This window comes from Rhipicephalus microplus, chromosome 2 (genome assembly GCF_043290135.1).
Source record: "Rhipicephalus microplus isolate Deutch F79 chromosome 2, USDA_Rmic, whole genome shotgun sequence".
NCBI lineage: Eukaryota > Metazoa > Arthropoda > Arachnida > Ixodida > Ixodidae > Rhipicephalus > Rhipicephalus microplus.
The window spans coordinates 207,570,740-207,583,280 of NC_134701.1; the positions used below are offsets into that span (position 1 = coordinate 207,570,740).

At 48.2% G+C, this 12,541-nt stretch overlaps 1 protein-coding gene across 1 annotated transcript in view; it reads left to right on the plus strand.

The window, feature by feature from the left end:
* LOC119169589 (guanylate cyclase soluble subunit beta-1-like) overlaps positions 1 to 12,541 on the plus strand; it is a 124,188-nt gene that overhangs the window by 54,119 nt on the left and 57,528 nt on the right. Inside the window, exon 3 of the mRNA XM_075887293.1 lies at positions 99 to 202. Coding sequence (XP_075743408.1) covers positions 99 to 202 — 104 coding nt within the window. The remainder of the gene's footprint in view (positions 1 to 98; positions 203 to 12,541) is intronic.

Genomic DNA, 12,541 nt, shown 5'->3' on the forward strand with positions numbered 1-12,541 from the left:
GCACGGGCCCCAATCATTTCTGTATTCATTGAAAATGCGACCATCGTGACCAAGATTGTGTCCCGCGAAGGAGCCACTTTTCTCTCGCTATATAACAGAGAGAAGTCGGGGATCACCATGCACGGCGCCTCCTTCCTGATGCACAAAGTGTACACGGATGACATGACACTCAAACTGGTGGCTGCAGCCTGCGAGGTACTTGGTGAGTAGCCATTATTTCTTTATGGCGACAATGCTTCTGGATACATTTTCTCCTTTCCAGATTTTAGCTTCATAAATACGAATTTTGGCTTCATAAATAAAGATGTTTTCGATATACACTTACGTGTGGACTGGGCGACCACGTGTACCACCGTTGACAACGCTGCAGAGATGAGAAAGCACAGAGATGCGTCGCATGAATATAGAAACGGCTTCACGAGGTCGTGCTCGAGATGTAACTGGACATTATGATCGTCCATGGTTAAAATACTGAAATACAAGTGTGCTTCCTTGCTAAAAAAGCGCCTCACGTTAGTAGGTAAATCTATCAAAATTCAAGGTGATAAAAATAGAGGCAGCAAACATAATAGTTTAGCATGACAAGCTCAACCTGCTGTTGCGAAATATGCCTCCTTTACCCGATTGCCCCGGCAACCTAGCTGTGGCAGCATACCCTTGAACACTCGTTTCTTTATGAAAATATGTGTTGCGTGATGGAGGAAAGGGACAGGCAGTAGGTGGACGCATAGTCCTCTTGTTGACTAAAGACATAAAAATGCCCATGCTTTTAAATATACGCACTGTGCTTTTGAAGTTGTATACTGCATTTCCATGTCCATTGGAAAAAGGTACATAGGTCAGTCAGAACGATGCGTCAATGACCGACTTAAGGAGCACGCACTGATGCCTAATTCAAACTGAAGCATCTGCTTTCTAGAGAGTATATTGAACCCTTCATGATGAAGGTGCTCTAGGTGCCGACCAGTGCGGACGTGCGAAGATCGGCTCCTGCTTTCTAGAATGCTTTCCTGTGGTATTCACGAATTTGTCGCCGAGTTTTCAGTCCTATTGTGTGCCCATGTTCTCAAGAAATCAGCAGATACCACCTTTTTGCTGGTGAGTGGACTTTTATACCGTTTTGGGGGCGTTTTTACACGGCAACGCCACCGGGGGATTGAAGCCTAACAAGCAAGGAGGCGATTGTCGCCGATGCGCCGACCCGGCGCCGACGTGACTCAACGCTCTGCGCGTTCCAGAACCTGCAACTGAGAATGGAATACCAAGTAGATGGAGAGAACATCTCTCCAGAGGATTGCACGGAAGACATGGTTTGGAAGGAAGCCGAAACGAGACGCTCAAGGAATAAGCAAGCCGCGGTTAGCGTTCCTGCTGCCAAGGGTTCGACCAAGGCTGGCGTTGCGGGAGACGCTCACGCCAGTCGTAGTAGGTATGATACCAAGCACACAATCGTGCGAGCTGGACGCATGCCGCCACTACCTAAGGACTTCAGCAAAATTGTGCTACGACCACGTGGAGGATTAAATATCTCGACAATTCGCACTGGAGCCGTGGCAGACGCGATAGTACTGGCGGCCGGCATCAAAGAGGAGGAGGCCATGTAGGACATCATCTGTTCCAACTTGCAGCTGAACATTATGGTGACAAGCACTCCGGACCAAGACAGAGCTTCAAAATACCTCAAGGTCAAGCAAAATGACATTGGAGGCAAGGTTTTCTAGGTTAGCGCGTACGCCACGGCACCCCACAATACTTGTAAAGGAGTGATTCGCGGGATCCCCGTAAGCGATACTCAGGACATTTTGACCCGAAAGATTGTGAACGCGAACAACCCGCTCGCGCATCAGGCCAAGAGAATCAAGGACACCGGGACAATCATCAAGCGTTTGGAGGACACACGGTGGCCAGATTCGTGAGATATGGACCTTCACTTTTGCAGTGCTCCCCCAATACTTGTAAAGGAGTGATTCGCGGGATCCCCGTAATTGATACTCAGAGATTTTGACCCGAAAGATTGTGAACGCGAACAACCCGCTCGCGCATCAGGCCAAGAGAATCAAGGAAACCGGGACAATCATCAAGCGTTTGGAGGACACACGGTGCCCAGATTCGTGAGATATGGACCTTCACTTTTGCAGTACTCCCTTTACCACAACAACATCGATATTTGTTAAGTCTGTGGAAAGCTGGGACATCGGTCTGACGTCTGTCCTAACCCAGCTGAAACCATCTGCAGAGGCTGCGAGATCAAGAACCTAGATAGCCTGCACTAGTGCAATCCAAGATGCAGGCTGTGTGACGGTCACCATCCCACGGCAGACAAAGAGTGCAAGAACAGGTCCTTAGGTCCATATGTCGTGCGACGCAGACGTTGGGAAAGATCGCGAGCAGCCGCAGAAGCCCGGGACGCATCAATCACATCGAGTCCAGACATCAACGACAAGCAGCTTATTCCAGCCTACGGGACCCGGAGCATCCAGACTACTCAAGAACAGAAAAGGCGGCCCCACTCCAAGGGGAGGTCGCGTTCCAGAAGAGGTTTTAGACCCAAGGCCCACTCACAATCACGGAGGCGCTCGAGTTCTCAAGGTCACCATCAGGGTCGGGATCAACCTGGGCGGCACCCGAATGGCCAGCTGCCTGGCGTTCAGTTCGCAATCACGGCTTCACACCGGGGGAGGACGCCTGCAGTTACATCGAAAGGCAGCTGGGCTGGGCGAGTGCGCAATGGCACGGCAGAGGTGATGACAGGTAAGCTGCCAGAGCATGATAGAATTGCACAAATAGAGCAAGAAAACACGAGACTTACAAAATCGAATGAGAGGCTATCAGCTGAGTTAAAGGAAATAAAAAATCTTCTCACTAAGCTAACCAGCACGCAGTCTTCACAGCCAATGCCTCAGCCAGTTGATGTCCCTGTGGCTGAAAACGTGGGGGACTCGAGAACCACTAAAAAGAGGGCAGTCATGGCAGAATACGTGGAAGCCAACCAAACGACCATGTCAGATATGAAAAAAGGTCTTTGACAAGCTCAGCAAAGCAGCAGCCAATCTTATCGAGCAGATGGGTAGGCTACAGTCAAGCGTGGCGGCACTGGAAGAGCATATGACTTTGCGCATTACAAAGGTCGAAGGATATCTGCACAATACAGCAAGGCCTCATCATGCACCAAACTGACCCCTTCGGCCACCAATACCAGTGGTACCAAACCTGTCGACAGGTGCAGCATCAGGCTCTGGCCGCCCATGTAATAACCATGATGGCAGCGCTACGTGAAGCATTTCGTATCTGGCAATGTAACTGTAGAGGTTACACTAAAAAGAAGGCAGCCCTACAGCACTATATCAGGAGCAGCCAAGAAAAGCCTCATATTATATTATTACAAGAAACCCTTTCACCGCAAGCAACGTTGCCTGGATTCCGGCCTGTAATAGGGGATACTGAAGGGAGGAAGCCTGCACCTTCGTATGCAACAAACTAACGCACGTAACCCACGACCTCAAGATAGGAGCAGGCCAGTTGGAACACGTCATGGTAGAGATCGTGCAGGTACCGGCAACCGTCAGAGCATTTTCATTCTTAATATTTACAGCAGTCCAAAGGAACAAAAGCAAGGGTTCAAGACGGTTCTAAAGAAAGCTGTTAATATCGCCGGGGAATGTCCACTCGTCATAGCAGTGATTTCAATGCCCCTCATCATACATGGGGTTACAAGTACAACACTGGGAGAGGAAATTGACTTTGGCAAAGTGCCAGTGAACTTGATCTCACCCTAATCACAGACCCCAGCCTACCAACAAGGCTTGGCACATCTTGCCGCAGGGATTCCACCCGGACCTTACATTTGTAAGGAACATCAAGAAGGCCCAGTGGATGAACATTGCTGTAGACCTAGGGAGTGACCACTGCATTCTTTCCACTACCTTCTCCGTGGAGCGTAAAAAGCAGAGAGAATTCCACTTCACAGACTGGGATAAGTTCAGGAAGATAAGGATGGAAAGGGAACAAGATTGCCACAGAAAATGCTTGGAGCAGTGGGTCAAACAGATTAAAGATGACATCAAATCCGTCTCATCCACCATTACCACAAATTTTCCGGTTGAAAGAATGGATATCCGGCTCGCTCATCTTCTTGAGGCGAAGCAAGCACTACTGAAGCGTTGGAAGGGTCAGCGCCTGAACCGAAGACTGAGGAAGAAGGTAGCTGAGGTAAACAGATCAGTCGAGGAACATTGTCGCGCACTATCCAGGCAGCAAAGGGACGAAATCTCCAACTCCGGCGATGGTCAGATGCGCAATGGCAAGACATGGAATATGTTAAAGCATCTCCTCAACGAAAACACCACCAAAACAAATAAAAAGCATGTTATCGCTCGAATTTCGCACAAAGAAATAGGGCGCACTACAGAACAGCAAGCTGTGCAGCGGCTCGTGCATAAGTACCTCCCAATCAAAAGAGGATTGGCACCACCAAGTAGATGATATCTGGGCAGGCCCAATCCAGGTCTTAAGGACGACTTTAACATCGAGGAGATCAGAAGAGCCTTGCATGATCTCAACGGCAGGTCGGCCCCTGGCCCGGACAGTATATCAAACAAGGTCCTTCGTAACCTTGATGATGATTCAATTGAAACCCTGAAGGATACAATAAATGCAGCGTGGAAAGAAGGCAGGGTGCCAGAGCTGTGGAAGCTGGCCAGGACGATCTTTATTCCTAAGCCAGGAAAGCCCCCTAACTTGGACAACATGAGGCCAATATCCTTGACATCATGTATCGGCAGGGTTGCAGAACATGCCATACTGCACAGGTTAAACAAGTACTTGAAAGATAACGACATATATACACACATTATGGTTGGATTCAGGGCAGGGCTATCCACACAAAATGCATTGAAGCTTATCAAACACCAGGTCATCGACAACAAAACGAGAGAGGTGAGAGCCATTCTGTGACTAGATCTAGAAAAAGCGTTTGACAACATCCACCACTCATTCATACTTGAAGCAATTTCCAAGCTTGGTCTGGGGAAAGCCTTCTATGACTACGTATGGTCCTTTCTTACAGATCAGAAAGTTGTGATGATTGCAGATATTGAGACCGCAGCAATCGAACTAGAAGCAAGGAGCACGCCGCAAGGTGCAGTGATTTCACCAATGCTGTTCAACATTGCCATGATTGGACTGTCAAAGAAATTTTCGAGCATTGAAAGATTGAAACACAGCATCTACGCAGATGACATTACCATCTTGTGCACAGGTGGAAGCAAGGGGCAGATTGAGAGCGCCCTGCAAGAGGCGATTGACACCGTAGAAGAGTACCTTCGTCCTGCTGGGCTCAAGGGCTCCTCGAGTAAGTCAGAACTTTTACTGTATAGGACTGCACGCCGGGGACCGAAACCCAGGGGATGGAAGCCGTTAAACAAGATAGACATCCACCTCCGTACAAATCAAGGGGATTCCATCCAGAGGGTCGACTCCATCAAAGTCCTGGGCATGCTGATAGAGTCTACCGGCACCAACAGCAAATCTATATTCAAGTTAACTTGGTAAACGGAGAGTGCGGTGCACCTCATAAGCAGAGTGGCCAACAAAAGAATTGTGATCAAGGAAGACAACCTCATCAGGTTGGTGCATGCGTTTGTTCTAAGCCACTTCACGTACGAGGCAGCAATGCACAACTGGTCAAGAGCAGAGTCCGAGACACTGAATGTGCTCCTCAGGAAAGTTATCAAGAAGGTCCTGGGCCTACCCATACATACCAGCACCGAGCATCTGCTTGAGCTTGGCATTCACAACACGCTCGAAGAAATAGCAGATGCCCTAGAGAGAGCGCAGTTTGCAAGGTTATCTACAACAAGTTCGGGGAGAATAATCCTGCAGGAGCTGGGCCAACACCCAATGGCAATCAGGCACAATTACAATGATATCCCCGATAACATCAGGGAGAATATCACGGTGTCTCCTATACCAAGAAACATGCATCTAGAACACAACGTCGGAAGAAGAGTAGCGAGGGCCAGGACTATACTTCGTCAAGTCTCAAACGAGGAACGAGGTGTCGTATTTGTTGACGCGGCTTTTACGCCAATGGGAAAGCGTTTGTGGCAGTGGTGGTCGATGGGGCTGGCCATGTCGTCAACTCAGCGACGGTCAGGATGAAAGACCCAATCATTGCGGAACAGGTGGGCATCGCCTTAGCACTCAAGATGGATAACATCGAAGTCATCTACAGTGATTCCATGGCAGCCCTACGGGCGTTCGCCAAGGGGACGGTCTCTGAACAAACGCTGAGAATACTGCAAGGCAAGAACATAACGCATCATCATCTGAGTTGGTTCCCAGCTTACCTTGGGCAAATCAACGATTCCCCTCCCAATCTCAATGAAGCAGCACACTAGGCGGCGCGAGAACTCTCCAACCGCGCCTCACCGGGGATGCGTTCTACCGGCGAAGGGGATAACCGGGAAATTCTTACAACATATAACGAGCTCACTAAACATTTCTACCTGTCTAGAAGGATTTTCCCTCCACCTCACAAAAATCTTACCCGGCCCCAAGCCTTTACATTAAAGCTTTTGCAAACACGGATGTACCCTACTTTGAAAATGTTACACATTATGTACCCTGACCTATACCCAAGTAATCTTTGTCCACATTGTGGAGAAATAGCTTCATTAGAACACATGCTCTGGCAGTGCACCAAATTCGCTCATATATCGAACATCACCTCTGCCAGATGGGAGGCGGCAATCCGCAGCTCATCTTTGGCAGATCAGCTCTGGGCTGTCCACCAAGCCCGCGATGCGGCTGAGGAGCTTGGCATCTCAGTCCCCACGTGGGAGCTGCAGCAGGTTTCAGCTTCTCTACGCCCCGTTCTGGTCAACTGGTCAGGCGTGAAATGCTCTTGAAGGTGTGTTAATTACACGCTCCAGGTGCTCTGTATACGTGCATGCGCACAAGTATTTGTAACAACTGACATGTACTAGATGCGGCTTTGGCGTTTCAATAAAAACCGACAAATAAACTTGCTTCGCAAATCTGCGTTGACTTACGTAAACGGAGTTGCACGAAAGCGTTCACGTGAAATGTTTCATAGCTACACTTTACGGTGTACTTCATTTTGGATGGCACGAGGTACGTTGAAAAGTGCGAAACTATTTTTGTTGTTTTACGGCAACCGAGAATTGTTGAAAAACTCGTATATTGCATAGAACGAGCACCGCAAACAATCTTGGCCGAATTGGCGCCGAATGAAGCGCTCCTCCTTCCCAGTTTATGTCCTGGCTACAATTTTGTCTTTGATCACGTCGAGAATCCAGCTGCAGCCATATGCGCATGCGTACTTGTTTTGAACCTTTTGCATAATACTATATAACGCTAATACTTGCAAGATTACGTGCAAGGACTGCACCAGTAACAGACGCCGATTTCAGAGAAAGAGAGGGGTAAGCGAGAGAGTGAGGAGGACGGCTCGAGAACAATGAGTGACGCTACTTTGGAAACTTGTTTCATCTAGGGACTTTACGCCGAATAGCCATAGTGCGTCATCTGCCGAGTGAACAATGAAATACAAGGCGAGCACCTGATGAATGCACTGTTTCCCGGAGGTTGTCGGCGGCTTGCAACTTCAGTGCGCTCGTGAAGAGTTAGATCTTGTTTTGCACGCTTAAACTCTTGTTGCAAGCCTGAAGAGAAAGGCAACCACATCACATGGTGCTCGTGATTTAACGTGCAAAGAAGCATAGGGACAGGATCTCGTACTTACTCGTCAGTCCGAACTATTTCCCTACTTTATTTCACAAGTCGTATTTTAGCGAGCTCTCTTGCGCTTGGGGCGGCATTTATTGTAAAAGACGGGGTTCTTACTCGTCAATTCAGACAACATTCCTGCTAAGCGCACGGTGTTTGACTGGTATGACGAGCCAGTTGCACTTGGCCGCAATGTTTTTCGAATTCGTCGGCTAGCGCTCCTATTGGTTCATGGTGAGCTGATCTAGCTGAAGACGCCGCAAAAAAATGGCAGCATATCCACGGAGTGAATGATGGAGAGTGGGACGAAGAATTCGTCCGTCCATTCATTCTTGCTTCCGTCAGTGTGACCGTCCATGCGTCCATCAGCCCGTCCGTGCGTGCGTCTGTTCGTGCGTCCATCCCTGCGTTCGTCCATGCAGCCGTCCCTGCGTCCGTTCATGCGTCCATCCATGCATCTATCTATGTGTCCGTTCGTCCATCTGTTCAACACTGCAAGTACCATCATCTCGCATCTTTTCATCATATATTACCATTAAGAAGCACCGCCATCCAGCGGACATTCCAAGGACTAAACGAAAGGTGGCACACGCACACTTTCATACGGCTTGCGCTTCGGGTCCACTTCCCACTTTTAACCACCTCGAGTTCATGGTATATACTAGTTCACTGTATTCATGGCACTGCGGCCGAACGCTAGCTAAACCTTTCGAAAACCAAGGAAGTTACGCCCAGCAAGTATGACGTAGGAAACTTTTTCAGTCAGATGGTGCTCAATGTACATGCCAATGGCTGCTAATGGGAAATGAGAGGCGGAGAATTCTGCTTTTACTTTCTTACGGCTTGCGCTTCGCATCTACTTCCCATTTTTAACCACCTCGAGTTCATTCATGGTATATACAAGTTCATTTTATTCATGGCACTGCCACTCAACGCTCGCTAAACCTTTCTAAAGCTAAGGAGGTTACACCCAGCAAGTATAACGTAGCAACCTTTTCTTGTCAGATAGTGCTCAATGTACATGCCAATGGCTGCTAATGGTGATCGCAGCCTGCGCGTTAACTAAAAGCCGAATGCTTCTGTCTCTCATTCCCCATTAGCAGCTATTTACATGTACATTGAGCACTATCTTTTTATTGTTCAACAACGCACAGAATAAATCTCTCACCAGAACCACCTTGGAGGTCAAAATCGTAAGGACCGCTATTAAGGTTATGTGCCACTGATTGTTACGTACTACGAGGGACGCACAAGTCACGCCATAAGGAGCTTCGCCCCTAAGGCCGCGTTCACACTGAGCATTTCGGCCGCCGAAAGTGCTCCGAATCCGGTTCGGCGGCGGCGAGTTCTGCCGAAAGGGCCCTATCCGCGCCGATCGCTCTCGGACCGATTTTTGCGGCGTCTGCCGCCGAATCGGTCACCGCGGACCAATAGGAGCGCTAGTCGAGGAATTTTGAAAAATGGTGGCCAAGCCCTACTCACTTGTTATGTCGCAGTGCACGTAACTGAATGTTGAAACCAACGGGAGTTTAACCTACTCTGTGCCTACTTCGCGTCCGTATTTCGTGGAAGAGGTGACCGAGCTAGCTGTTGACGTGACCGAGCTTGTTGCGGTCTTGCAGAGCAAAACGAACCCACCAACGCCGCTGGTGTCGGTGGTTTTTCTGCTCTTCGTGCATTACAAGACGGCCACTTGCCAGCAAAGTAAGCAGTACTGTCTTTTCTTGCTTCTTGCGTACGAAAGTCGTCGAAGTATACACCACCGGATATCGTAGTAGCGTTTGCAAGCCGTGACAACAACCGGGTGACAGCGCATCCATCCCGCGTTCATCCCGTAGTAGATGGCATACTCGGCGGCGCGGGGCGCGTCCAGTGCGAACGACGCTGCGTTTCGGCGGCAGGGGAGTTTCGGTCGCTGTAAAAAGCGGATGTTTCAGTGTGAACTAGGCATAAAATCGGTCCGGGAATGATCCGCGTGGAGGCCCTTTTCGGCGGATCCTGCCACCACTGAGTTGGATTAGGCGCACTTTCGGCGGCCGGAATGCGCCTTTTGAAGGGGCATAAGTGCACATAAGAAAGAAAACAAGCGTGCGTATCTGGTCAAGCACATTTCAGCATGCGGGTGCGAATCAATTTTTAGGGGCGAAGCTTTTTAAAGCGGCAACCGTTCGTCCCTCGCGGGCGTTGTAGTGTGTAACAAGTATAATATTTTGACCTCCAAGGTGGTGCCGGTGAGAGATTTCTTCTGTGTGATGTTGAACAATAAAAACTAGTGCTCAATGTACATGCCAATGGCTGCTAATGGGGAAAGAGAGACAGGAGCATTCGCCTTTTAGTTACCGCGCACGCTGCGATTCCCGTTAGCAGCCATTGGCGTGTACATCGAGCACTATCTGACAAGAAAGTGTTGCTACGTTATACTCGCTGGGTTTAACCTCCTTAGTTTCAGAAATGTTTAGCGAGCGTTGAGCCGCAGTGCCATTAATACAATAAACTTGTATATACCATGAACTCGAGGTGGTAAAAAATGGGAAGCAGATACGAAGCGCAAGCCACAAGAAAGTAAAAGCCGAATTCTCCTGTCCCTCATTTCCCATTATCAGCCATCGGCATGTACATTGAGCACTATCTGACAGGAAAAGGTAACTACGTTATGCTTGTTGGGCGTAACCTCCTTGTTTTTAGAAAGGTTCAGCGAGCTTCGGGTATATACCATGAACTTGAGGTGGTTAAAAATGGGAAGTAAACCCGAAGCGAAAGCCGTAAGAAAGTGTGCGTGTGCCACCTCTTGTTTAGTCCTTGGAATGTCCACTGGATGGCGGTGCTTCTATATGGAGAATATATGATTAAAAGATGCGAGATGGTGGTACTTGGAGTGTTGAATAGATGGATGAACGGACACACAGACAGATGCATCAATGAACGCATGAACGGACGCAGGGGCGGATGCATGGATGAACGCAGGGACGGACGCACGAACACACGCACGCACGGACGGGAAGACGGACGCATGGACGGTCACACAGACGGACGGATGGACGGACGGAAGCAAGAACGACTGGACAGAAGAATGCTTCGCCCCACTCTCCGTCATTCACTCCGTGGATATGCTGCCAATTTTTTGGAAGCAGTGAGATACTGGACAAAAGCAAACACATTTCATCACGGCTCGCTTTCGAAGCGTTTTCATAAAAAAAAAAACGTTCTTCCATGAATAAGTGTGGCTTCCATATCTTTCTATCTTCTAAATTAGAATTTCTGCAGGGGTCCTATAACTTGCGATTTTGTGACTTGTGCCTTTTTATTCTGTAGTCGTTATCACATATTGTTTTTTTTTCTGTATATCCGCTTTTCCGCTTCGTTATCAATGCGATGTTACGCACTTGAAGCACTGCAAAATTATGAATTACAACTCGATAGGTGTGACGAAAATGAACGGAATGGTGAATTTCAGAGTGCAATAACATAGAGGAAAAGGAGCAGAATAGAAATTCGCCATCGTGAACCCAGATCAACTAGCCCAATCTTGTGCACTTATAAAATAAATACTCTAGTGTCTGTCCTGCTCCTGCTTTTTTTGTGCTCGTCAATATAAGCGCGAAAGTCCTTATGGTCCAGGCAATCCTTCGTCCCTCAGGCGTATTGAGTACTGTCTTCATTATCACACAATAGATGGCGTTGTATGTATATGTCTTCGGAAATAGTATTACTAAATGGCGTTAGTGGTTTGCATATAGTTGACGGTTTCGCATAGATGACGGACAGACGGATGGACGAACAGACAGATGGACGGATGGACCAATGGACAGACGGATGCATAGATGTGTGGATGGACGGATGCCTGGTCAGACTCATGAACCGACGCTTCACGCCACTATTGATCATTCAGCATAAGGATATGCCACGAATTTTTTTCAGCGCTCTTCTCTTAGAGATAATGTGTACTCAGGTGGACGCGCCAAGACTACCCGAATACTCCTTACACAAACAATTATTGCGGCATTCTTGTATCATTGGGTGCACGTAATATAAAGAGAAACATAATCTGGAGTAGTGATCGATGTGATGCACGTGGGAACATTGTTGAGTGCGCCGCAGACAAATGCAATTTGACAGTTTCAAATGACGGCTCACCAACTTTTCTTTGAGGGCATAATTACTCTAGTTGCATCAATGTAACCTTGTGTTCCCAAGATCTAGTGAATGGTGTGGTATGGACAACGGATGTAGAAACACGTGGGAGTGACCATTTTTCCATTCTAATAAATCACCCCTACTTGCGAAAAGACGACACCAGACGCTACGGCAAACTGGCGAACTGGAAAGCTGTTCGGTACCACCTAACAAACCAAAATAGTGAACTCACAACAGTTGAAAGCTTTACTGAATTTCTGCAAGATAATGCGAATAAATGCACAAAGAAAGTCCCGATTCCAAAAGACTATGCCGCAGTCGATGGAGAGTATGAACATCTAAGAGCCATCAGACGACATTCAGAAAGGACATATACACACAGCGGAAGTGTAGAAGCACACCAAAATGCACAGAACATCCACAGTGTAATGCGCAGATGGCTAGAAAGTTTGGGTAAACGACGCTGGCGTAATTTCTGTGGCACGCTCTCTCCCCACACACCTGTTCCAAGACTTTGGCCTGCAATTCGAGCACATAAAGGCCCTGTATCACAGAGCTTCCCATTTTGTGCTCTTGCTGTAGCCTTGGACAAACCAGAAGCTGTGGTAGCAGATGAATTTTGTCAACTTATCAGTAGGCCCGCCGCATTACAATGTGC